The 27500-nt window shown below is 42.5% G+C and overlaps 1 protein-coding gene across 1 annotated transcript in view; it reads left to right on the top strand.

The window, feature by feature from the left end:
• Window positions 1-27500, top strand: part of LOC120019924 (collagen alpha-1(XI) chain-like) — a 198359-nt gene that overhangs the window by 63032 nt on the left and 107827 nt on the right. Inside the window, exons 6-11 of the mRNA XM_038963335.1 lie at window positions 9879-9980; window positions 10488-10544; window positions 18606-18902; window positions 23175-23237; window positions 25582-25623; window positions 25917-25979. Coding sequence (XP_038819263.1) covers window positions 9879-9980; window positions 10488-10544; window positions 18606-18902; window positions 23175-23237; window positions 25582-25623; window positions 25917-25979 — 624 coding nt within the window. The remainder of the gene's footprint in view (window positions 1-9878; window positions 9981-10487; window positions 10545-18605; window positions 18903-23174; window positions 23238-25581; window positions 25624-25916; window positions 25980-27500) is intronic.

The following is a 27500-nucleotide window of genomic DNA, read 5'->3' as shown; positions in this document are numbered from 1 at the left end:
AGCTATATAAGAAATGTGCTGACACAAGCAACTAACATAGACAATCACCCACAACCCACAATGACAAAACAGGCTACCTAAATATGCTTCCCAATCAGAGACAACGACTAACACCTGCCTCTGATTGAGAACCATATCAGGCCAAACACAGAAACAGACAAACTAGACATACAACATAGAATGCCCACTCAGATCACACCCTGACCAAACAAAACATAGAAACATACAAAGCAAACTATGGTCAGGGCGTGACAACCGCTCAGGAAGGAGACGCGTTCTGTCTCCTAGAGATGAATGTACTTTGGTGAGAAAAGTGCAAATCAATCCCAGAACAACAGCAAAGGACCTTGTGAAGATGCTGGAGGAAACAGGTAGAAAAGTATCTATATCCACAGTAAAACGAGTCCTATATCGACAAAACCTGAAAGGCCGCTCAGCAAGGAAGAAGCCACTGCTCCAAAACCGCCATAAAAAAGCCAGACTTCGGTTTGCAACTGCACATGGGGACAAAGATCGTACTTTTTGGAGAAATGTCCTCTAGTCTGATGAAACAAAAATAGAACTGTTTGGCCATAATGACCATCGTTATGTTTGGAGGAAAAAGAGGGAGGCTTGCAGGCCGAAGAACACCATCCCAACCGTGAAGCACGGGGGTGGCAGCATCATGTTGTGGGGGTGCTTTGCTGCAGGAGGGACTGGTGCACTTCACAAAATAGATGGCATAATGAGGCAGGAAAATTATGTGGATATATTGAAGCAACATCTCAAGACATCAGTCAGGAAGTTAAAGCTTGGTTGCAAATGGGTCTTCCAAATGGACAATGACCCCAAGCATACTTCCAAAGTTGTGGCAAAATGGCTTAAGGACAACAAAGTCAAGGTATTGGAGTAGCCATCGCAAAGCCCTGACCTCAATCCCATAGAGAATTTGTGGGCAGAACTGAAAAAGCGTGTGCGAACAAAGAGGCCTACAGACCTGACTCAGTTACACCAGTTCTGTCAGTAGGAATGGGCCAAAATTCACCCAACTTGTTGTGGGAAGCTGTGTGGAAGGCTACCCGAAACGTTTGACCAAAGTTAAACTATTTAAAGGCAATGCTACCAAATACTAATTGAATGTATGTAAACTTCTGACCCACTGAGAATGTGTGTAAAAGCTGAAATAAATCATTCTCTCTACTATTATTCAGACATTTCACATTCTTAAAATAAAGTGGTGATCCTAACTGACCTAAGACAGGGAATTTTTACTCGGATTAAATGTCAGGAACTGTCGAAAACTAAGTTTAAATGTATTTTGGCTAAGGTGTATGTAAACTTCCGAATTCAACTGTAGATGGGAGGGTTTGAGGGGGAGCTGAAGAGTACGACTAAAAAATAACAACAACAAACAAGTGTACAGATATAAAATATACTCTATATATATATATATATACTCTGTCCGTAAAATGTACAGTACATACTGTGTATGTCTTCATTTTCCCAGACTATAAAGGAAAATGTATATTGTAATATTATTATCAGGTGCATTTCTTTTTCAGCTACAACAAAATGGCTAAATGTGTAAATGACAGAAAAACATAAATAAACACGTCATTTAGAACATTTCACACATGGATAAAATGGACAATCCAGTCTAAGACCTCAGGTTTATGTTTTGTTTTGAACACACACACACACACACACACACACACACACATGCACACACATATACTCACACACACACACACACACACACACACACACACACAGACACAGACACAGACACACACACACACACACACAGACACAGACACACACACACACACACACACACACACACACACACACACACACACACACACACACACACACACACACACACACACACACACACACACACACACACACACACGTGTTTTACTATCCTTGTGGGGACCAAACAATTGATTCCTATTCAAAATCCTATTTTCCCTAATCCTCATCCTAACCCTAACCTTAATTCAAACCCTAAACCTAACCCCTAATCCTAAAATAGCCTTTTTACTTTGTAGGTACAGGCGAAATGTCCACACTTGTCAGAATCCGTCTTGTTTTACTATCCTTGACTTCTGGTCCCCACAAGGATGGTAAAACCAACAATAAAAACCCACCCTTGATCTCCACACATTTCATTCCACATGACCTGTAACAGGGTTCATGATTGCAGCGTTGAAGAGGGCTATTAAAACCCAGCATGCATAAAAACAGGATGTTAATTGCTAGCCAATGAAAACTCATTTTGCCTGGGCTGTGTTTTTCAACTGCCAAAGATCGCCTCTAGGCCTCTATCAAGCCACTCTGAAAGACCTTTCTAAAATGGATGTGTGTGTATGTGTGTATGTGTGTGTGTGTGTGTGTGTGTGTGTGTGTGTGTGTGTGTGTGTGTGTGTGTGTGTGTGTGTGTGTGTGTGTGTGTGTGTGTGTGTGTGTGTGTGTGTGTGTGTGTGTGTGTGTGTGTGTGTGTGTTTATGGGTGAACCCTAAAGATAGCAGGGGGATTAAGTACAATTCTGAAAGTAGATACAGGGCTTTAAGTTACAGTTACAGTAAACAGACTGTAAACACTTTGAGAGACATGAAACATAACGTCTGATTCCCACAGGGCACAAGTGGCTCTGGTCTAAAGTAGTGGACTATGTAGGGAATAGGGTGCCATAGGGCTCTGGTCAAAAGTAGTGCACTATATAGGGAATAGGGTGCCATAGGGCTCTGGTCTAAAGTAGTGCACTATGTAGTGAATAGGGTGCCATAGGGCTCTGGTCTAAAGTAGTGCACTACGTAGTGAATATGGTTCCATTTGGGACACAACGAAAGAGTGGTTGGACTTATCAACTCATTCATTCATTACTAGCTTCTGAGAAATAAGAAGGAATATGAAGAACACAATAAGGAAGTAAGTAACATACTATATACAGGGTTAATACCAATACCATATTATATACAGGGTCAGTTAATACCATACTATATACAGGGTCAGTTAATACCATACTATATACAGGGTCAGTTCAATACCATACTATATACAGGGTTAATACCAATACCATATTATATACAGGGTCAGTTAATACCATACTATATACAGGGTCAGTTAATACCATACTATATACAGGGTCAGTTAATACCATACTATATACAGGGTCAGTTAATGCCATACTATATACAGGGTCAGGTTAATACCATACTATATACAGGGTCAGTTAATACCATACTATATACAGGGTTAGTTAATACCATACTATATACAGGGTCAGTTAATACCATACTATATACAAGGTCAGTTAATACCATATTATATACAGGGTTAATACCAATACCATATTATATACAGGGTTAATACCAATACCATACTATATACAGGATCAGTTCCATTACCATACTATATACATGGTCAGTACCAATACCATACTATATACAGGGTTAGTTAATACCATACTATATACAGGGTTAATACCAATACCATACTATATACAGGGTCAGTTAATACCACACTATATACAGGGTTAGTTAATACCATACTATATACAGGGTCAGTTAATACCATACTATATACAGGGTCAGTTAATACCATACTATATACAGGGTCAGTTAATACCATACTATATACAGGGTCAGTTAATACCATACTATATACAGGGTCAGTTAATACCATACTATATACAGGGTCAGGTTAATACCATACTATATACAGGGTCAGGTTAATACCATTCCATATACAGGGTCAGTTAATACCATACTATATACAGGGTCAGTACCAATACCATACTATATACAGGGTCAGTTCCATATACTGGAGCATGTTTGTGTTATACGTGGTGCACCGGTACCGCCTGCCGTGCGGAAGCAGAGAGAATAGTCTATGACTTGGGTGGTTGGAGTCACTAACAATTTATCGGGCCTTCCTTCCACACCGCCTGGTATAGATGTCCTGGATGGCAGGGAGCTCAGCCCCAGTGATGTACTTGTCACGATCGTCTTTAGGTGAAAGAGAGGACCAAGGCACAGCGTGATATAAATACATCTTCACTTTATTAGAAGATGAAACGAACACGAACACTAACACAAACTAGACAAAACAACAAACGACCGTGAAGCTACAAAACGAAAGTGCAGACACAAGCTACTAACGTCAAACATAGACAATTACCCACAAACTACCTAATGACTATGGTTGCCTAAATATGGCTCCCAATCAGAGACAACGATAGACAGCTGTCTCTAATTGAGAACCAATCTAGGCAACCATAGACATACATACACCTAGACTAAACACTGCCCCATAAACATACAAAAAACCCTAGACAATACAAAACACAAACTTCCCCCATGTCACACCCTGACCTAACTAAAATAATAAAGAAAACAAAGATAACTAAGGCCAGGGCGTGACAGTACCCTCCCCCCCCCCCCCCAAAGGTGCGGACTCCGGCCGCAAAACCTGACACAGAAGGGGAGGGTCCGGGTGGGCCTTCCTACGGCGGCGGCTCGGGTGCGGGACGTGGACCCCACTCCACCATAGTCAATACCCGCTTTGGTGGCGCCTCTGGAACGGTGACCCTTGCAGCGAGTCCCGGACTGAAGACCATCCCAGAGGGCGCCACTGGACGGAGGGGCAGCTCCGGACGGAGGGGCAGCTCCGGACTGAGGGGCAGCTCCGGACTGAGGGGCAGCTCCGGACTGAGGGGCAGCTCCGGACTGAGGGGCAGCTCCGGACTGGCAGGCGGCTCTGGCAGCTCCTGACTGGCGGGCGGCTCTGGCAGCTCCTGACTGGCGGGCGGCTCTGGCAGCTCCTGACTGGCAGGCGGCTCTGGCAGCTCCTGACTGGCGGGCGGCTCTGGCAGCTCCTGACTGGCTTTGAAGGCTCAGGACAGACGGGCGGCTTTGACGGCTCAGGACAGACGGGCAGCTCAGACGGTGCTGGGCAGACGGGCAGCGCAGGCGGCGCTTGGCAGACGGACAGCTCAGATGGCGTTGGGCAGACGGGCAGTGCAGGCGACGCTGGGCAGACGGACAGCGCAGACGGCGCTGGGCAGACGGCAGACTCTGGCCGGCTGAGGCGCACAGTAGGCCTGGTGCGTGGTGCCGGAACTGGTGGTACCGGGCTAAGGACACGTACCTCACGGCTAGTGCTGGGAGCAGCAACAGGACGCACAGGGCTCTGGAGATGCACAGGAGGCTTGGTGCGTGGTGCTGGAACTGGTGGTACCGGGCTGGAGACACGCACCATAGGGCGAGTGCGTGGAGGAGGAACAGGGCTCTGGAGACGCACTGGAAGCCTGGTGCATGGTGTAGGCACTGGTGGGACTGGGCTGGGGTGGGGAGGTGGCGCCAGATATACCGGACCGTGCAGGCGTACTGGCTCCCTTGAGCACCGAGCCTGCCCAACCTTACCTGGTTGAATGCTCCCCGTAGCCCGACCAGTGCGGGGAGGTGGAATAACCCGCACTGGGCTGTGTTGGCGAACCGGGGACACCATGCGTAAGGCTGGTGCCATGTATGCCGGCCCGAGGAGACGTACTGGAGACCAGACGCGTTGAGCCGGCTTCATGGCACCTGGCTCAATGCCCAATCTAGCCCGGCCGATACGAGGAGCTGGAATGTACCGCACCGGGCTATGCACACGTACAGGAGACACCGTGCGCTCTACCGCATAACACGGTGTCTGCCCGTACTCTCGCTTCCCACGGTAAGCACGGGGAGTTGGCGCAGGTCTCCTACCTGACTTCGCCACACTCCCTTGTATCCCCCCCCAAGAAATTTTTGGGTTTGACTCTCAGGCTTCCAGCCTCGCTTCCGTGCTGCCTCCTCATATCGCCTCCTCTCGGCTTTAGCTGCCTCCAGCTCTTCACGAGGGAGGCGATATTCTCCCGGTTGTGCCCAAGGTCCCTTACCGTCCAGTATTTCTTCCCAAGTCCATGAATCCTGTGTGCGCTTCTCCTGCTGCTGCTTATCACGCTGCTTGGTCCTTTTGTGGTGGGTAATTCTGTCACGATCGTCTTTAGGTGAAAGAGAGGACCAAGGCGCAGCGTGATATAAATACATCTTCACTTTATTAGAAGATGAAACGAACACGAACACTAACACAAACTAGACAAAACAACAAACGACCGTGAAGCTACAAAACGAAAGTGCAGACACAAGCTACTAACGTCAAACATAGACAATTACCCACAAACTACCTAATGACTATGGTTGCCTAAATATGGCTCCCAATCAGAGACAACGATAGACAGCTGTCTCTAATTGAGAACCAATCTAGGCAACCATAGACATACATACACCTAGACTAAACACTGCCCCATAAACATACAAAAAACCCTAGACAATACAAAACACATACTTCCCCCATGTCACACCCTGACCTAACTAAAATAATAAAGAAAACAAAGATAACTAAGGCCAGGGCGTGACAGTACTGGGCTGTCTGCATCACTTTCTGTAGTGCAATGGGATCGAGGGTGGTGTTATTGCCATACTAGGCAGTGATGCAGCCAGTCAAAAATGCTCTCAATGGTACAGCTGTAGAACTTTTTAAGGATTTCAGGGTCCATGCCAAACTTTTTCAACCTCCTGAGGGGCAAGAGGAGCTGTCATGCCTTCTTTCATGACTGTGCGCGTGTGTTTGGACCATTTGAAGTCTTAGTGAGTTGGACACAGAGGAATTTGAAGCTCTCAACCTGCTCCACTGCAACCCTGTCGATGTGGATGGGGCGACTCGCCCCCCTCGTTTCCTGTAGTCCACAATCATCTCCTTGGTCTTACTTACGTTGAGGGAGAGGTTGTTTCTCTGGCACCACACTGCCAGGTCACTGACCTCCCTGTAGGCTGACTCAGCCTACCATTGTCGTGTCGTCAGCACACTTGATGATGGTGTTGGAGTTGTGCGTGGCCACGCAGTTGTGGGTGAACAGGGAGTACAGGAAGGGCCTAAGTACACACGCCTGTGGAGCTCCTGTGTTGAGGCAGAGGTAATATTGCCTACCCTGGGGTCGGTAATACACCACCTGGGGTCGGCCCGTCGGGAAGTCCAGGCAGTTGCAAAGGGAGGAGTTCAGAGTCCTAAGCCTGGTGACGACTTTGGAGGGGTCAATGGTGTTGAACTCTGAGCTGTAGTCAATGAACAGCTTTCTCACGTAGGTATTCCTTTTATCTAGATGGGTGAGGGCAGTGTGGAGAGTAATTGAGATTGCGTCATCTATGGATCTGTTGCGGCGGTATGCAAATTGGGGTGGGTCTAGGTTGTCTGGAATGGTGGGGTTAATGTGTGCTATAACCAGCCTCTCAAAGCACTTCATGATTACAGATGCGAGTGCTACAGGGCCGTAATCATTGTGGCATGAAGCCTTAAAGTTCTTGGGAACAGGAATGATGGTGGTCATCTTCAAACATGTGGGGATTACAGACTGGGACAAGGAGAGGTTGAAAATTACTGTGAATATGCCTGCTGTTCTGCGCATGCTCTGAGAACACGCCATGGAATACCGTCCAACGGCCTTGTGGGTGTTGACCTGATTAAAGGCCTTTCTCACGTCGGGCCTCGGAGAGTGAGATCACCCAATCCTCTCGGTCGGTGACGGCCCTCACAGCCAGCACGATATTGTTGTTGTCAAAGCATAAAATGCATTGAGTTCGTCTGGTAGAGAGACGACGATGCGTTGGGCAGATCACGGTTGAGTCTTCCTTTGTAATCCGTAATGGACTGTAGCCCCTGCCACATGCAGCGGGCGTCGGAGCCTGAGTTATATGATTCAACCTTAATCCTATATTGTCCTTTTGCTCGTTTGATGACTCTGCAGAGGTCATAGCGGGACTTATTACTTACTTATTACTTACTTATTACTGTCCTCGGCCGTAGCCTCAGGGTTGTCTGCAATAGCTCTGTCCTTTAGTTTAGCTCCAACCTCGGTGTAAATCCAGGGCTTTTAATTAGGGAATCAGCAAACAATCACTTTGGGGACAACTTCGCCAATGGATTTTCTAATGAAGCCGGTAACAGAGGTGGTTAGCTCGTCAATGTTATCGCCCGAGTCTCGAAACATATTCCAATCAGCGCTAGCAAAGCAGTCCTGTAGCATAACCTCTGATTCTGGTGACCGTTTCTCAACGGAGCGAATCCCTGGTACTTCCTGTTTGAGTTTCTGCTTGTAAACATGAAGCAAGTATACGGAGTCATGATCTGATTTGCGAAATGGCGGACAAGGGAGGGCCATTATGTATGCTTGCTTGTGGGTAGAATAGCAGAGGCATTGGAGACGTGTTGATGGAAGTTGGGCATCACGTGTCTTTAGTGACGCAGAATTAAAATCACAGGCAACCAGAAAAGGAGCCGCTAGATGTAGCTTTTCTTGCTTGTTTATAACCTTGTACATTTCGTTAAGTGCCAGCTTGTTATTTTCCTTGTCCTGAGTTGGAATGTATACAACAGTCACGATAACAGCTGAAAACTCCCTCGGGACGTAGAAAAGTCGGTATTTGACGATCAGGTATTCCAAGACAGATGAACAGTGGGTCAAAACTTCCACCACGCTGAAGTTAACACACCAGTTGGTGTTGATGTAGAGGCAAACACTTACCTCATTCGATTTCCCCGACTCCACTTGTCCTGTCCGTCTGGTGAATGGAGAATTCATTGAGTTGGATAGCCGTGGGGAGTATCTTAACCTGAAGCATGGCTCTCGGACTTCTTGCTTGTTTATATCCTTTTTTATATACATTTTTTTAATTTCACCTTTATTTAACCAGGTAGGCCAGTTGAGAACAAGTTCTCATTTACAACTGCGACCTGGACAAGATAAAGCAAAGCAGTGCGACAAAAAACAAGACAGAGTTACACATAGGATAAACAAAAGTACAGTCAATAACACAATAGAAATATATATATACAGTGTGTGCAAATGGAGTAAAGAGGTAAGGCAATAAATAAGCCATAGTAGCGAAGTAATTAAAATTTTGCAAATTAACACTGAAGTGATAGATGTGCAGATGATGATGTGCAAGTAGAGATACTGGTTTGCAAAAGAGTGTGCACCGGGGCCTCCCACTCCTCTTTCTATTCTGGTTAGGGCCAGTTTGCGCTGTTCTGTGAAGGGAGTAGTACACAAGTTCTTGGCAATTTCTCGCATGGAATAGCCTTCATTTCTCAGAACAAGAATAGACTGACGAGTTACACAAGAAAGGGCTTTGTTTCTGGCCATTTTGAGCCTGTAATCGAACCCACAAATGCTGGTGCTCCAGATACTCAACTAGTCTAAAGAAGGCCAGTTTTATTGAGTCTTTAATCAGAACAACAGTTTTTCAGCTGTGCTAACATGATTGCAAAAGGGTTTTCTATTGATCAATTAGCCTTTTAAAATGATAAACTTGGATTAGCTAACACAACGTGCCATTGGAACACAGGAGTGATGGTTGCTGATAATGGGCCTCTGTACGCCTATGTAGATATTCCATCATTTAAATCTGCCGTTTCCAGCTACAATAGTCATTTACAACATTAACAACAATGTCTACACTGTATTTCTGATCAATTTATGTTATTTTAATGGACCAAAAAAGAATTGCTTTTCTTTCAAAAACAATTTTTAAGTGACCCCAAAATTTTGAACGGTGGTGTATATATACTTAAGGATGCTTAAAACGTTGTCCGTGAGTAATTTGATTATTTTACAACACTTCAGTGCCATATTTTGATTTTAGTTTAAAGAGAGCATGGGAACAGTCTGAACAACAATACGCCCAGATTTCTCTCATCTCAGTCATAGCCATGTAAATATGAAGGATATTTTTTTTTATGTTTGAAAAAGAGACAATACCCTATTTACATGTGTGTACTGACTGGTTGCCTGTCCCTCCTCTCCCGTCCAGTACAATTCGTACGACCTAGAGTACAGTGAGGTCTATGACTACAGTGAAGGAGAAGTGGCCACTGAAACTGCCCCAACCGAAGGAGGCAAACCTGCACCTGAGGTAAAACACACCTGTGGATTCACACACACACACACACACACAGACACACACACACACACACACACAGACACCAAATGGACAATGACTCCGTTCTATGAAGATGAGTTATACCTGTCTAATATCTAACATAGCTATAGATATAAGTATACCTATACTATCTAATCGATTGTTACTACCGTGTTCTTAAATGGTCATAACAATAGATCAAATTTCAATCAAATGTATTTATAAAGCCCTTCTTACATCAGCTGATATCTCAAAGTGCTGTACAGAAACCCAGCCTAAAACCCCAAAACAGCGAGCAATGCAGGTGTAGAAGCACGGTGGCTAGGGAAAAACTCTTGAGAAATGTGGATGATGATGTAGATGTTGCTGTCACATCATGGTGCTGACGTGGCTCAACGTTGTAGTGTGGATTAACAGCATCATTTCCAAGCATTTTTTTAAAAAACTTTTTCTTCTTCTCTTTTTGTTTTTTTGCTCTCTGTGTGTGTTGTCGTGCGATAGGCTGTGGACGGAGCTCAACCCGATGAGAACCCTACAGACTCAACCGTTTCAATCCTGGTACGTTGGCGTGCTTCTCATTTGTCTACGACGACGACACGTTATCACTAAAGTAGTAAAGTAGTACTAAAGTAGTACTCTGTGTTGTCTCATATTACTAAAACTACTGAGTTTAACAGAGCGTGTGTCCAAAATAATACCCTATTCCCATAAATAGTGCACTACATTTGACCAGAGCCTGCAGTAGACTATTTGGCGCTTGTCAAAAGTAGTGCACTATATAGGGAATAAGGTAGCATTAGAGATGTATATTAGGGTAAAGTAGTGCACTATATAGGGAATAGGGTAGCATTTAAGACACAGACCACAGCTTCATCTGAATGAGGAAAGATGACATCAAAGGAAGCGTATGATGTGGAACGACAAAGATGGACCAATTTAAAGCACGTTGGATTATTGCAACAGCTGAGCCGCCAGACAGAGGGACATCAAACGTGTTATATGGTGGTTTGATGTATGTGGCAAATGGAATGCCGGAACGCCTGCCAATACCACATGATGCGTGAGACGACTACCTCATGTTATATTATGGTGAGAACGTTTCCCATTCAGTCCAATTTGGATACAATCAAATGGCTAGTGAATAATGAGGCAGACTGTATTGTATTCTCAAAGAGATTGCTTAAGAATTTAGACTTTCTACGAGCAGCTCGGGGGAATACAAAGCAGGTTGTCTTTATGTGGAAAACCCCCTTTTTTTTGGACTCTTGATTCTAAGCTCACCATCCAACGAGTCACCATCCAATTAACAAACGACAAAGCCCTCAGTTTGCAATCTCCAAGTTAGATTACTAGATATTACAAAGATCAAAGAATAAACAGTCTTGGATGGTCTTCTTAATCTCTACCATCTTCCTTGGAGTCATCCGAACCCTGTGTGGCTTTTAGGGTGTATCCCAAATGATACCCTAATAATTATTGGGCTCTGGTCAAAAGTAGTGCACTTTGTAGGGAATAAGAGTGCCACATGTTTCTACAGTCCCCTTTTGATATCCATCAGAAACAACTCTTCAATCTGATCTTGATAAAAAAACTGAACTAGTAAAACTCTGCCAGCTAATGAATTGCGACCAACGGGGTTCATATAAACTGAACTAGTAAAACTCTGCCAGCTAATGAATTGCGACCAACGGGGTTCATATAAACTGAACTAGTAAAACTCTGCCAGCTAATGAATTGCGACCAACGGGGTTCATATAAACTGAACTAGTAAAACTCTGCCAGCTAATGAATTGCGAACAACGGGGCCGCATCCCATGTCCTCTTTATTATCTCCAGTTTCCTGTAGTTTGCCCAACTTATTTTGAGCTAAATCATCACATAAACTCAGGCATTAATGATAGACATCCTGGGGTAAAGTTATGGAGAGACATCCTGGGGTAAAGTAATTAATGATAGACATCCTGGGGTAAAGTTATTGAGAGACATCCTGGGGTAAAGTTATTAATGAGAGACATCCTGGGGTAAAGTAATTAATGAGAGACATCCTGGGGTAAAGTTATTAATGAGAGACATCCTGGGGTAAAGTTATTAATGAGAGACATCCTGGGGTAAAGTAATTAATGAGAGACATCCTGGGGTAAAGTAATTAATGATAGACATCCTGGGGTAAAGTTATTGAGAGACATCCTGGGGTAAAGTTATTAATGAGAGACATCCTGGGGTAAAGTTATTGAGAGACATCCTGGGGTAAAGTAATTAATGAGAGACATCCTGGGGTAAAGTTATTAATGAGAGACATCCTGGGGTAAAGTAATTAATGAGAGACATCCTGGGGTAAAGTTATTAATGAGAGACATCCTGGGGTAAAGTTATTAACGAGAGACATCCTGGGGTAAAGTCATAATGAGAGACATCCTGGGGTAAAGTTATTAATGAGAGACATCCTGGGGTAAAGTAATTAATGAGAGACATCCTGGGGTAAAGTCATTAATGAGAGACATCCTGGGGTAAAGTTATAAATGAGAGACATCCTGGGGTAAAGTCATAATGAGAGACATCCTGGGGTAAAGTCATAATGAGAGACATCCTGGGGTAAAGTTATTAATGAGAGACATCCTGGGATAAAGTTATTAATGAGAGACATACTGGGGTAAAGTCATAATGAGAGACATCCTGGGGTAAAGTCATAATGAGAGACATCCTGGGGTAAAGTCATTATGAGAGACATCCTGGGGTAAAGTTATTAATGAGAGACATCCTGGGGTAAAGTTATTAATGAGAGACATCCTGGGGTAAAGTTATTAATGAGAGACATCCTGGGGTAAAGTTATTAATGAGAGACATCCTGGGGTAAAGTTATTAATGAGAGACATCCTGGGGTAAAGTTATTAATGAGAGACATCCTGGGTAAAGTTATTAATGAGAGACATCCTGGGGTAAAGTCATTAATGAGAGACATCCTGGGGTAAAGTTATTGAGAGACATCCTGGGGTAAAGTTATTAATGAGAGACATCCTGGGATAAAGTTATTAATGAGAGACATCCTGGGGTAAAGTTATTGAGAGACATCCTGGGGTAAAGTCATTAATGAGAGACATCCTGGGGTAAAGTTATTAATGAGAGACATCCTGGGGTAAAGTTATTGAGAGACATCCTGGGGTAAAGTCATTATGAGAGACATCCTGGGGTAAAGTCATTAATGAGAGACATCCTGGGATAAAGTCATTAATGAGAGACATCCTGGGGTAAAGTCATTAATGAGAGACATCCTGGGGTAAAGTCATTAATGAGAGACATCCTGGGGTAAAGTCATTAATGAGAGACATACTGGGTAAAGTTATTAATGAGAGACATCCTGGGGTAAAGTTATAAATGAGAGACATCCGGGGGTAAAGTTATTAATGAGAGACATCCTGGGGTAAAGTTATAAATGAGAGACATCCTTGGGGTAAAGTTATTAATGAGAGACATCCTGGGGTAAAGTTATTAATGAGAGACATACTGGGGTAAAGTAATTAATGAGAGACATCCTGGGGTAAAGTCATTGAGAGACATCCTGGTGTAAAGTCATTAATGAGAGACATCCTGGGGTAAAGTCATAATGAGAGACATCCTGGGGTAAAGTTATTGAGAGACATCCTGGTGTAAAGTCATTAATAAGAGACATCCTGGGGTAAAGTCATAATGAGAGACATCCTGGGGTAAAGTTATTAATGAGAGACATCCTGGGGTAAAGTAATTATTGAGAGACATCCTGGGGTAAAGTCATAATGAGAGACATCCTGGGGTAAAGTCATAATGAGAGACATCCTGGGGTAAAGTTATTAATGAGAGACATCCTGGGGTAAAGTTATTAATGAGAGACATCCTGGGGTAAAGTCATAATGAGAGACATACTGGGGTAAAGTCATTATGAGAGACATCCTGGGGTAAAGTCATTAATGAGAGACATCCTGGGGTAAAGTCATAATGAGAGACATCCTGGGGTAAAGTTATTAATGAGAGACGTCCTGGGGTAAAGTTATAAATGAGAGACATCCTGGGGTAAAGTCATTAATGAGAGACATCCTGGGGTAAAGTCATAATGAGAGACATCCTGGGGTAAAGTCATTATGAGAGACATCCTGGGGTAAAGTTATTGATGAGAGACATCCTGGGGTAAAGTTATTAATGAGAGACATCCTGGGGTAAAGTTATTAATGAGAGACATCCTGGGTAAAGTTATTAATGAGAGACATCCTGGGGTAAAGTTATTAATGAGAGACATCCTGGGGTAAAGTCATTAATGAGAGACATACTGGGGTAAAGTCATTATGAGAGACATCCTGGGGTAAAGTTATTAATGAGAGACATCCTGGGGTAAAGTCATTAATGAGAGACATCCTGGGGTAAAGTTATTAATGAGAGACATCCTGGGGTAAAGTTATTATGAGAGACATCCTGGGGTAAAGTCATTATGAGAGACATCCTGGGGTAAAGTCATTAATGAGAGACATCCTGGGGTATAGTCATTAATGAGAGACATCCTGGGGTATAGTCATTAATGAGAGACATCCTGGGGTAAAGTCATTAATGAGAGACATCCTGGTGTAAAGTTATTAATGAGAGACATCCTGGGGTAAAGTAATTAATGAGAGACATCCTGGGGTAAAGTAATTAATGAGAGACATCCTGGGGTAAAGTTATTAATGAGAGACATCCTGGGGTAAAGTCATTATGAGAGACATCCTGGGGTAAAGTTATTGAGAGACATCCTGGGGTAAAGTCATTATGAGAGACATCCTGGGGTAAAGTCATTAATGATAGACATCCTGGGGTAAAGTTAATGAGAGACATCCTGGGGTAAAGTCATTATGAGAGACATCCTGGGGTAAAGTTATTGAGAGACATCCTGGTGTAAAGTCATTAATGAGAGACATCCTGGGGTAAAGTTATTGAGAGACATCCTGGGGTAAAGTCATTAATGAGAGACATCCTGGGGTAAAGTTATTAATGAGAGACATCCTGGGGTAAATCAAAACAATATGTATGCAATGCAACCAGTGCGTGCCAAATGTCAGAATTACATTATGTTACCGTTAGGGGGGGGGGGGGGGGTAACAGCACAACACAACCCAGGACACGACTTTAATTAAAAGAGACAAGTTTGAGGACGACGAGAGACAAACGATGGTATTTTCAGAGACAAAACATGTCCCAGTTTAGACCTGTGACTATGGAAATGGCAGAATGATGTAGATAGCAACAGAAACGGGACCTTCATAACACGTGAGAGACGTTCTTACTGCTCCTTACTCAACAACTCATAATTCTTGTTGTTTAACCTGGAATGATGATCTGAACACAGATCGGTTTTCTGTGAATCAGATTCAGGCTACACCTCGACTAAAAAAACCTGTTTGATGGAGAATCTCCATTGAAAGTTGTTTGTTTTTTTAGTCCAGGAAGAACAATCTCAATCTATCTCTGTGAAACCCTTCGTTTTAATCTCTTATAACCCTTGGTCATGTTTATGAGTAAGATTCGTATGTCTTGTCAGTATGCTTCTTGTGGGAATGTTCTGTGCAACGTTTTTGAATATCACAATAATATTCTTGCAACATTAAGGGAACATAATTTAAACGTTGTATGAATGGTAACCAAAACACTAGGGAACCTAATTTAAACGTTGTATGAATGGTACCCAAAACACTAGGGAACCTAATTTAAACGTTGTATGAATGGTACCCAAAACACTAAGGAACCTAATTTAAACGTTGTATGAATGGTACCCAAAACACTAGGGAACCTAATTTAAACGTTGTATGAATGGTACCCAAAACACTAGGGAACCTAATTTAAACGTTGTATGAATGGTACCCAAAACACTAGGGAACCTATTTTAAACGTTGTATGAATGGTACCCAAAACACTAAGTGTCCAGTTGTGCTGACATTCAGATAATGTTTGTATCAGGGTGCATAAAACATTGATTTGATGTTGCAGGAATGTTGATTTACTGAATTATTTAAATGTTCCCAGAACATTTCATTAGGTTGTGAGAACAGTGTGAATACATTACAAGAGATACAGGACGACGTTCATAGGGATATTTGTTTTAGGTTTAACATAATATTCCATTGATGTTCATGCAATATACATTTTACCTTGTCTTGGAGGTCCTCAGAACATTTTGAAAATGTTACATTGAATTGTTATCTAATATTATCATAACATTTATAAGCATGTAAATGTGTAGCTCCTTAAAGCAGATTGGAATACATCGCCTGTTATGTTTCTCTCCAGATTTAATGGCAATTCACATTTGAGGACAAGAGGATATAGACAGGTGATATACAGTATTCAGAACCCTTGACTTTTCCCACATTTCATTATGTTACAGCCTTGTTCTAAAAGGGATTTAAAAAATAAATAATGACCTCAGCAATCTACACACAATACCCCATAATGACATCACAATACCCCATAATGACATCACAATACTCCATCATGACATCACAATACCCCATGATGACATCACAATACCCCATCATGACATCACAATACCCGATCGTGACAAAGCAAAAGTTTTTTAGCCATTTTTGCAAATGTATTTAAAAACAAAAACAGAAACACCTTATTTACATAAGTATTCAGACCCTTTGCTATGAGGCTCATAATTGAGTGCAGGTGCTGTTTCCTGTTTCCTTCCATTGATCATCCTTGAGATGTTTCTACAACTTGATTGGAGTCCACCTGTGGCAAAATCAATTGATTGGACATGATTTGGAAATGCACACCTGTCTATATAAGGTCCCACAGTTGACAATAAATGTCAGATCAAAAACCAAGCCATGAGGTCGAAGGAATTGTCTGTAGAGCTCCAAGACAGGATTGTGTCGAAGCACAGATCTGGGACAGGGTACCAAAAAATGTCTGCAGCATTGAAGGTCCCCAAGAGCACAGTGGCCTCCATCATTCTTAAATGGAAGGAGCTTGGAGCCACCAAGACTCTTCCTAGAGCTGGCCTCCTGGCCAAACTGAGCAATCGGGGGAGAAGAGCCTTGGTCAGGAAGGTGACCAAGAACCTGATGGTCATTCTGTCAGAGCTCTAGAGTACCTCTGTGGAGATGGGAGAACCACCCAGAAGGACAACCATCTCTGCAGCACTCCACCAATCAGGCCTTTATGGTAGAGTGGCCAGACGCAAGCCACTCCTCAGTAAAAAAAAGGTACATGACAGCCCTCTTGGAGTTTGCCAAAAGTCACCTAAAGACTCTCAGACCATGAGAAACAAGATTCTCTGGTCTGACGAAACCAATATTGAACTCTTTGACCTGAATGCCAAGCGTCAAGTCTGGAGGAAACCTGGCACCATCCCTTTGGTGAAGCATGGTAGTGGCAGCATCATGCTGTGGGGATGTTTTTCAGTGGCAGGGACTGGAAAACCAGTCAGGACAGAGCAAAGTACAGAGAGATCCTTGATGAAAACTTGCTACAGAGAGAGCGCTCAGGACCTCAAACTGGAGCGACGGTTCACCTTCAACAGGACAACAACCCAAAGCACACAGCCAAGACACCGCAGGAGTGGCTTTGGGACAAGTCTCTGAATGTCCTTGAGTGACCCAGCCAGAGCCCAGACTTGAACCCGATCTGGAGAGACCTGAAAACAGCTGTGCTCTCCCATCCAACCTGACAGCCTGAGAGGATCTGCAGAGAAGAATGGGAGAAACTCCCCAAATACAGGTGTGCCAAACTTGTTACGTCATACCCAAGAAGACTCGAGGTTAAAAGCGCTGCCAAAGGTTCTTCAACAAAGTACTGAGTAAAGGGTCTGAATACTCATGTAAATGTGATGTTTCCGTTTTTGTATTTTTTATGAATTAGCTTACATTTCAAAAAACATGTCTTTGCTTTATCATTATAGGTTATTGTGTGTAGATTGATGAGGGGGGAAAAAAACGATTTAATCAATTTTAGAATAAGGCTGTAACCTAACAAAATGTGGAACGAATTCAAGGGGTCTGAATACTTTCCCGAAGGCACATGGCATTTTAATTTAATTAATCTGGACAGCAGTAAATCATACAAACACAGACATATATTTTTTTTTACACTTTGATATAAACAATCTGAGCATGTAGGGTTTGACCTTGCATTGTTCGGTTTCCAATCCAGGTCTTTTATCCTCTGCGCCACCAGGGAAACGTTCTTTCAACATATTTTTGTTCAGTACATAACCATGGCAGTATGGTCAATCAGGAATTCCCTGCTTCCTGTCTTTTATCCCTCTTAGACATAACTAACCCAGGGAAATACTGGTACCTGAGTTATTCACCATCACTTTACCCACCCTCTTTTATATTCTGCCTACTTCTGGGGCCCATATTTACAAGTTATCCAAGACTTTTGAGTGCTGATCTAGGATCACTTTTACTTTTCAGATGATGGAATAATAAGGCAGGTGGTTTAGGTCACCTGACCTACTGACACGGAGCATCTGTATCAAACCAATTATGAAACAAATGTTTTTTAATTAGAAACATTAACCAATAGGTGAACTATTCCTCTCTCTAACCCCTCAACACTCCGTGTTTCCTCCCACTGCCCCCCCGCCTCTTCCTCACATCGACCAATCAGAACTACGACGAGGACATAGTCGACGATTACGTCACCGGCGTGGAGCAGGTCGACGCCGACCCTACGGCTGCCGCAGAAATCGGCTCTGATACCAAAGGTCCCGACCCCGGCGCAGAATCGTACGATTTTAAGGAGTACGATCTGAAGGAATACGGTGATATTATCGATACGAAACAGACGTACGAGTACGGTGACTACGGCGACTATGGCACCGGCGAGGCCAAACCTACCTCCTTCCCGGCCCACGAGGATGAGTTTGGGCCGGGCGTACCTGCTGAGACCGACACAGATAGTAGTGTAAGTAGCTTTTTAAATACTCATCCTGAATATACACATCTCGGAGACCAGTACATCTGAGTCTATGAGGCCTAACATAGAACCTACTCAGGAGCTACTGCTGAAGGTACATGATGCTACTGTTGGCTTTGGAGGAGTGTCTGTGATTAGGGACGTGTACCACACAGCGAGGCGTCGATACTGAATGGAGATACACATCTCACTTCGTAACAATCCCTCTTACTCTCTCTGTCTTTCTGATCTCCCTCACTCTCTCTCTCTCTCTCTCTCTCTCTCTCTCGCTCTCTGTCTGTCTTTCTGAACTCCCTCACTCTCTCTTTCTCTGTCTCTCTCTCTCTCTCTCTCTCTCTCTCTCTCTCTCTGTCTTTCTGAACTCCCTCACTCTCTCTGTCTTTCTGAAATCCCTCACCCTCTCTCTCTCTCTCTCTCTCTCTCTCTCTCTCTCTCTCTCTCTCTCTCTCTCTCTCTCTCGCTCTCTGTCTCTCTCTCTCTCTTTCTCTCTCTCTCTCTTCGTGTCTGTCTTTCTGAACTCCCTCACTCTCTCTCTCTCTCTCTCTCTCTCTCTCTCTGTGTCTGTCTTTCTGAACTCCCTCTCTCTCTCTCTCTCTCTCTCTCTCTCTCTCTCTCTCTCTCTCTCTCTCTCTCTCTCTCTCTCTCTCTCTCTCTCTCTCTCTCTCGCTCTCTCTCTCTCTGTGTCTGTCTTTCTGAACTCCCTGACTCTCTCTCTTGTTCTCTCTCTCAATTCAATTCAATTCAAGGGGCTTTATTGACATTGGAAACATATGTTAACATTGCCAAAGCAAGTGAAATAGATGATAAACAAAAGTGAAATAAACAATAAAAATGAACAGTAAACATTACACTCAAAGAAGTTCCGAAAGAATAAGGACATTCTCTCTCTCTCTCTCTCTCTCTCTCTCTCTCTCTCTCTCTCCCCTCCTCTCTCTCTCTCTCTGTCTCTCTCTCTCTCTCTCTCTCTCTCTCTCTCTCTCTCTCTCTCTCTCTCTCTCTCTCTCTCTCTCTCTCTCTCTCTCTCTTTGATCTCTCTAATACACACTTACTCTATCTCTGTCCATTTCTCTCAAATAAACATGTGTCGACCGAGCTGGCAACTCAGACACTCCTTAATGACCTCATGACCTTTAGGATTGATCACAGTTCAGAGAACATATCCATTGACCACTGTAGCCATTTTGTTTCCAGTCCCACTGTAGCCATTTTGTTTCCAGTCCCACTGTAGCCATTTTGTTTCTAGTCCCACTGTAGACATTTTGTTTCCAGTCCCACTGTAGTCATTTTGTTTCCAGTCCCACTGTAGCCATTTTGTTTCCAGTCCCACTGTAGCCATTTTGTTTCCAGTCCCACTGTAGCCATTTTGTTTCCAGTCCCACTGTAGCCATTTTGTTTCTAGTTCCACTCTAGCCATTTTGTTTCCAGTCCCACTGTAGCCATTTTGTTTCCAGTCCCACTGTAGCCATTTTGTTCCAGTCCCACTGTAGCCATTTTGTTTCTAGTCCCACTGTAGCCATTTTGTTTCCAGTCCCACTGTAGCCATTTTGTTTCTAGTCCCACTGTAGCCATTTTGTTTCCAGTCCCACTGTAGTCATTTTGTTTCCAGTCCCACTGTAGCCATTTTGTTTCCAGTCCCACTGTAGCCATTTTGTTTCCAGTCCCACTGTAGCCATTTTGTTTCCAGTCCCACTGTAGCCATTTTGTTTCCAGTCCCACTGTAGCCATTTTGTTTCCAGTCCCACTGTAGCCATTTTGTTTCCAGTCCTACTGTAGCCATTTTGTTTCCAGTCCCACTGTAGCCATTTTGTTTCCAGTCCCACTGTAGCCATTTTGTTTCCAGTCCCACTGTAGCCATTTTGTTTCTAGTCCCACTGTAGCCATTTTGTTTCCAGTCCCACTGTAGCCATTTTGTTTCTAGTCCCACTGTAGCCATTTTGTTTCCAGTCCCACTGTAGCCATTTTGTTTCCAGTCCCACTGTAGCCATTTTGTTTCCAGTCCCACTGTAGCCATTTTGTTTCCAGTCCCACTGTAGCCATTTTGTTTCTAGTCCCACTGTAGCCATTTTGTTTCCAGTCCCACTGTAGCCATTTTGTTTCTAGTCCCACTGTAGCCATTTTGTTTCTAGTCCCACTGTAGCCATTTTGTTTCTAGTCCCACTGTAGCCATTTTGTTTCCAGTCCCACTGTAGCCAATTTGTTTCCAGTCCCACTGTAGCCATTTTGTTTCCAGTCCCACTGTAGCCATTTTGTTTGTCTGTCTTCCCTCTCTTTTCTCTGTCTTCCCTCTCTTTTGTCTGCCTTCCCTCTATTTTGTCTGTCTTCCCTCTCTTTTGTCTGTCTTTTCTCTGTCTTCCCTCTCTTTTGTCTGTCTTCCCTCTATTTTGTCTGTCTTCCCTCTCTTTTGTCTGTCTTCCCTCTATTTTGTCTGTCTTCCCTCTCTTTTCTCTGTCTTCCCTCTCTTTTCTCTGTATTTCCTCTCTTTTGTCTGTCTTCCCTGTCTTTTCTCTGTCTTCCCTCTCTTTTGTCTGTCTTCCCTCTCTTTTGTCTGTCTTCCCTCTCTTTTCTCTGTCTTCCCTCTCTTTTGTCTGTATTTCCTCTCTTTTGTCTGTCTTCCCTGTCTTTTCTCTGTCTCCCTCTCTTTTGTCTGTCTTCCCTCTATTTTGTCTGTCTTCCCTCTCTTTTGTCTGTCTTTTCTCTGTCTTCCCTCTCTTTTGTCTGTCTTTTGTCTGTCTTCCCTCTCTTTTCTCTGTCTTCCCTCTCTTTTGTCTGTCTTCCCTCTCTTTTCTCTCTTCCCTCTCTTTTGTCTGTCTTCCCTCTATTTTGTCTGTCTTCCCTCTCTTTTGTCTGTCTTTTCTCTGTCTTCCCTCTCCTTTTGTCTGTCTTCCCTCTCTTTTGTCTGTCTTCCCTCTATGTTGTCTGTCTTCCCTCTCTTTTCTCTGTCTTCCCTCTCTTTTGTCTGTCTTCCCTCTCTTTTCTCTGTCTTCCCTCTCTTTTCTCTGTCTTCCCCCTCTTTTTTCTGTCCTCCCTGCCTTCCCTCTATTTTGTCTGTCTTCCCTCTATTTTGTCTGTCTTCCCTCTCTTTTTTTTTGTTTCTAGTCCCACTCTAGCCATTTTGTTTCCAGTCCCACTGTAGCCATTTTGTTTCTAGTCCTATTTCGCCCACAGCAGTGGCGGTCAGTACTGTTTAAGATGAGGGAGGACAATAATTTTTTCCTGAACACGGCCTTATTTCTAGTACAGCATATTGGATGACTGTCATTCATATTCCATTCACCCAGTTCAATGTAACAGTGATAAGTTTAGGTTACTACACGATATTCAAATTTTCCCTATAGCCAATCACGAGGTTGCTACAACCTAGCCTATGAATGAAAGGTTACAACGTTTCATCATGAATTCCTCCTGTGTGAAGTCATTGTGTCAACAGTATCCGGTGTCCAGGACCCTCGCTGTGTTCAGTTAGTAAGAGCATCCCAAATGGCACCCTATTCCCTATATAGTGTAGTACACGTTAGGACCCTCGTCAAAAGTAGTACACTATATAAGGGAATAGGGTGCCATAGGGCTCTGGTCAAAAGTAGTGCACTATATAGGGAATAGGGTGCCATAGGGCTCTGGTCTAAAGTAGTGCACTATATAGGGAATAGGGTTCCATAGGGCTCTGGTCTAAAGTAGTGCACTATATAGGGAATGGGGTGTCATAGGGCCCTGGTCAAAAGTAGTGCACTATAAAAGGAACACAGTGCAATTTGGGATACAACCCGTTGGTCATCTTCAGTGGATTCGGAAAATGAATGAATATCATTCGGACCAAGACTCAAATTGTGGCTTCTTTACGAACCAATTCTTGTGGTTAATATTTCCCACGTAGGCTAAAAATACTTAGCATTTAGCATTTAGACTTAACAAATGTTCCCACTACCAGAGGCACAGACAGGCAACTCAGCATTTTGACGGGTCTGGATCTTTTCTTAGCTCTTTTACTGCTGTTTGTGGTAGTGTATTCAATTCCCTGAATCCCTGGTAAAATGAGGACACCCGTATTGGGTAGGCCCGTCCCTTGCTGCCATGACTACTTCGACCTCTGATTGGTTTTAATTCACACTGCTGGTGTTTGTGACGTCAGCTGAGAACCTGATGATGCTGCGTAGGGGCCTACAGAAGGATATTCTTTGTGGAAATACTGATGTTTTTTATTTTGTGTTTTGTTGACAACTCGCAGAATTGTATTCTGATAGGATGTCTCTGTGGTGTTTTCAGATGGGAGGAGGCAGATATGGTGGAGAGAAAGGAGAGAAGGGAGAACCCGCCATCATTGAACCAGTAAGTCGCAGGCAACATGTTTTACCACGACTGTATAACTAGTTATTATCACTACTGTATAACTAGTTATTACCACTACTGTATAACTAGTTATTATCACTACTGTATAACTAGTTATTACCACTACTGTATAACTAGTTATTATCACTACTGTGTAACTAGTTATTATCACTACTGTATAACTAGTTATTATCACTACTGTATAACTAGATATTACCACTACTGTATAACTAGTTATTATCACTACTGTAAACCTAGTTATTATCACTACTGTATAACTAGTTATTATCACTACTGTGTAACTAGTTATTATCACTGCTGTATAACTAGTTATTATCACTACTGTATAACTAGTTATTACCAATACTGTATAACTAGTTATTATCACTACTGTATAACTAGGTCATATCACTACTGTATATCTCGGTATTATCACTACTGTATAACTCGGTATTATCACTACTGTATAACTAGGTATTATCACTACTGTATAACTAGTTATTATCACTACTGTATAACTACTTATTATCACTACTGTATAACTAGTTATTATCACTACTGTATAACTAGTTATTATCACTACTGTATAACTAGATATTATCAGTACTGTATAACTAGATATTATCACTACTGTAAACCTAGTTATTATCACTACTGTATAACTAGTTATTATCACTACTGTATAACTAGTTATTATCACTACTGTATAACTAGTTATTATCACTGCTGTACAACTAGTTATTATCACTACTGTATGACTAGATATTATCACTACTGTATAACTAGTTATTATCACTACTGTATAACTAGTTATTATCACTACTGTATAACTAGTTATTATCACTACTGTATAACTAGTTATTATCACTACTGTATAACTAGTTATTATCACTGCTGTATAACTAGTTATTATCACTACTGTATAACTAGATATTATCACTACTGTATAACTAGTTATTATCACTACTGTATAACTAGTTATTATCACTACTGTATAACTAGGTATTATCACTACTGTATAACTAGGTATTATCACTACTGTATAACTAGTTATTATCACTACTGTATAACTAGTTATTATCACTGCTGTACAACTAGTTATTATCACTACTGTATGACTAGATATTATCACTACTGTATAACTAGTTATTATCACTACTGTATAACTAGTTATTATCACTACTGTATAACTAGTTATTATCACTACTGTGTAACTAGTTATTATCACTGCTGTATAACTAGTTATTATCACTACTGTGTAACTAGGTATTGATGATGTATCAGCTAAAACTGGACTCTGTCTCCACTCCACTCCACTGTAGATTTACTGCTGTCTCTGAATGCTAATGTATCCATGTTTCCCTGTCTTTTCTCTGTCTTCCCTCTCTTTTGTCTGTCTTCCCTCTCTTTTGTCTGTCTTCCCTCTCTTTTCTCTGTCTTCCCTCTCTTTTCTCTGTCTTCCCTCTCTTTTCTCTGTCTTCCCTCTCTTTTCTCTGTCTTCCCTCTCTTTTGTCTGTCTTCCCTCTCTTTTGTCTGTCTTCCCTCTCTTTTGTCTGTATTTCCTCTCTTTTGTCTGTCTTCCCTGTCTTTTCTCTGTCTTCCCTCTCTTTTGTCTGTCTTCCCTCTATTTGTCTGTCTTCCCTCTCTTTTCTCTGTCTTCCCTCTCTTTTGTCTGTATTTCCTCTCTTTTGTCTGTCTTCCCTGTCTTTTCTCTGTCTTCCCTCTATTTTGTCTGTCTTCCCTCTCTTTTGTCTGTCTTTTCTCTGTCTTCCCTCTCCTTTGTCTGTCTTCCCTCTATTTGTCTGTCTTCCCTCTCTTTTCTCTGTCTTCCCTCTCTTTTGTCTGTATTTCCTCTCTTTTGTCTGTCTTCCCTGTCTTTTCTCTGTCTTCCCTCTCTTTTCTCTGTCTTCCCTCTCTTTTGTCTGTCTTCCCTATCTTTTCTCTGTCTTCCCTCTCTTTTGTCTGCCTTCCCTCTATTTTGTCTGTCTTCCCTCTCTTTTGTCTGTCTTTTCTCTGTCTTCCCTCTCTTTTGTCTGTCTTCCCTCTATTTTGTCTGTTTTCCCTCTCTTTTGTCTGTCTTCCCTCTATTTTGTCTGTCTTCCCTCTCTTTTCTCTGTCTTCCCTCTCTTTTCTCTGTATTTCCTCTCTTTTGTCTGTCTTCACTGTCTTTTCTCTGTCTTCCCTCTCTTTTGTCTGTCTTCCCTCTCTTTTGTCTGTCTTCCCTCTCTTTTCTCTGTCTTCCCTCTCTTTTTTCTGTATTTCCTCTCTTTTGTCTGTCTTCCCTCTCTTTTGTCTGTCTTTCCTCTCTTTTGTCTGTCTTCCATCTATTTTCTCTGTCTTCCAGGGGATGCTGATTGAAGGACCCCAAGGAGGCCCCGGCCAAGCTGTGAGTATCACGTTCTCTCTTTGCCTCCCCCTCTCCCAGACCTACTCTCTCTCTCTCTCTCTTTGCCTCCAGAGAGAGAGAGAGAGAGAGACCAGAAAGGCAAAGAGAGAGACAAAGAGAGAGACAAAGAGAGTGAAAGAGTGCACGAGAGAGAGAGAGAGCTAGAGAGAAAGAAAGAGAGAGAGTGTAGCTTTGTCTCTCTGAGGTTGATAAATTAAATGTGGTAGCAGTTTGGTAAGCTAGCTCTGCTGTAGTTAACGTGTGTGTGTGTGTGTGTGTGTGTGCGTTCGCAGGGCCTGCCCGGCGCCCCAGGCTCCCAGGGTGCCCCTGGCCCACATGGAGACCACGGTGACAGGGTAAGTGAGCTGTCGCTGCTCAGGAACTCCCTTTGCACTTCCTGCTGTTGGAAATAGGTCATTCCCTCATTACCCACCACTTCCTTTAACTCTCTGACTATCATTTTAACCCATCACTATAGCAACATATGCAACTCAACAGTTTATATATAGCTACCACAGCAAATAGTGTAAAGGCTATTCAGAGTGTGGTTGGAGAACTCTGGCTCATATAATATACAGTACAACCCTCATAGAATATACAGTACAACCCTCATATAATATACAGTACAACCCTCATATAATATACAGTACAACCCTCATAGAATATACAGTACAACCCTCATAGAATATACAGTACAACCCTCATAGAATATACAGTACAACCCTCATATAATATACAGTACAACCCTCATAGAATATACAGTACAACCCTCATATAATATACAGTACAACCCTCATAGAATATACAGTACAACCCTCATAGAATATACAGTACAACCCTCATATAATATACAGTACAACCCTCATATAATATACAGTACAACCCTCATAGAATATACAGTACAACCCTCATATAATATACAGTACAACCCTCATATAATATACAGTACAACCCTCATAGAATATACAGTACAACCCTCATAGAATATACAGTACAACCCTCATAGAATATACAGTACAACCCTCATAGAATATACAGTACAACCCTCATAGAATATACAGTACAACCCTCATAGAATATACAGTACAACCCTCATATAATATACAGTACAACCCTCATAGAATATACAGTACAACCCTCATAGAATATACAGTACAACCCTCATAGAATATACAGTACAACCCTCATAGAATATACAGTACAACCCTCATAGAATATACAGTACAACCCTCATATAATATACAGTACAACCCTCATAGAATATACAGTACAACCCTCATAGAATAAACAGTAAAACCCTCTGCACATCAAACCAATACAACTATAGCGGTTTAGAAATACCAAAGAATGGAATGTTAAGGGAGATCTAAATGAATGGAATGTTAAGGGAGATCTAAGTGAATGGAATGTTAAGGGATATCTCAGTGAATGGAATGTTAAGGGATATCTAAGTGAATGGAATGTTAAGGGAGATCTAAGTGAATGGAATGTTAAGGGAGATCTAAGTGAATGGAATGTTAAGGGAGATCTAAGTGAATGGAATGTTAAGGGAGATCTCAGTGAATGGAATGTTAAGGGAGATCTAAGTGAATGGAATGTTAAGGGAGATCTAAATGAATGGAATGTTTAGGGAGATCTCAGTGAATGGAATGTTTAGGGAGATCTAAGTGAATGGAATGTTAAGGGAGATCTAAGTGAATGGAATGTTAAGGGATATCTAAGTGAATGGAATGTTAAGGGAGATCTAAGTGAATGGAATGTTAAGGGATATCTCAGTGAATGGAATGTTAAGGGATATCTCAGTGAATGGAATGTTAAGGGATATCTCAGTGAATGGAATGTTAAGGGATATCTCAGTGAATGGAATGTTAAGGGAG

The sequence above is a fragment of the Salvelinus namaycush genome, chromosome 25 (genome assembly GCF_016432855.1).
Source record: "Salvelinus namaycush isolate Seneca chromosome 25, SaNama_1.0, whole genome shotgun sequence".
Lineage (NCBI taxonomy): Eukaryota > Metazoa > Chordata > Actinopteri > Salmoniformes > Salmonidae > Salvelinus > Salvelinus namaycush.
Note: the sequence above shows the minus strand (reverse complement) of the source record. Positions and strands in the feature narration are given on the sequence as shown.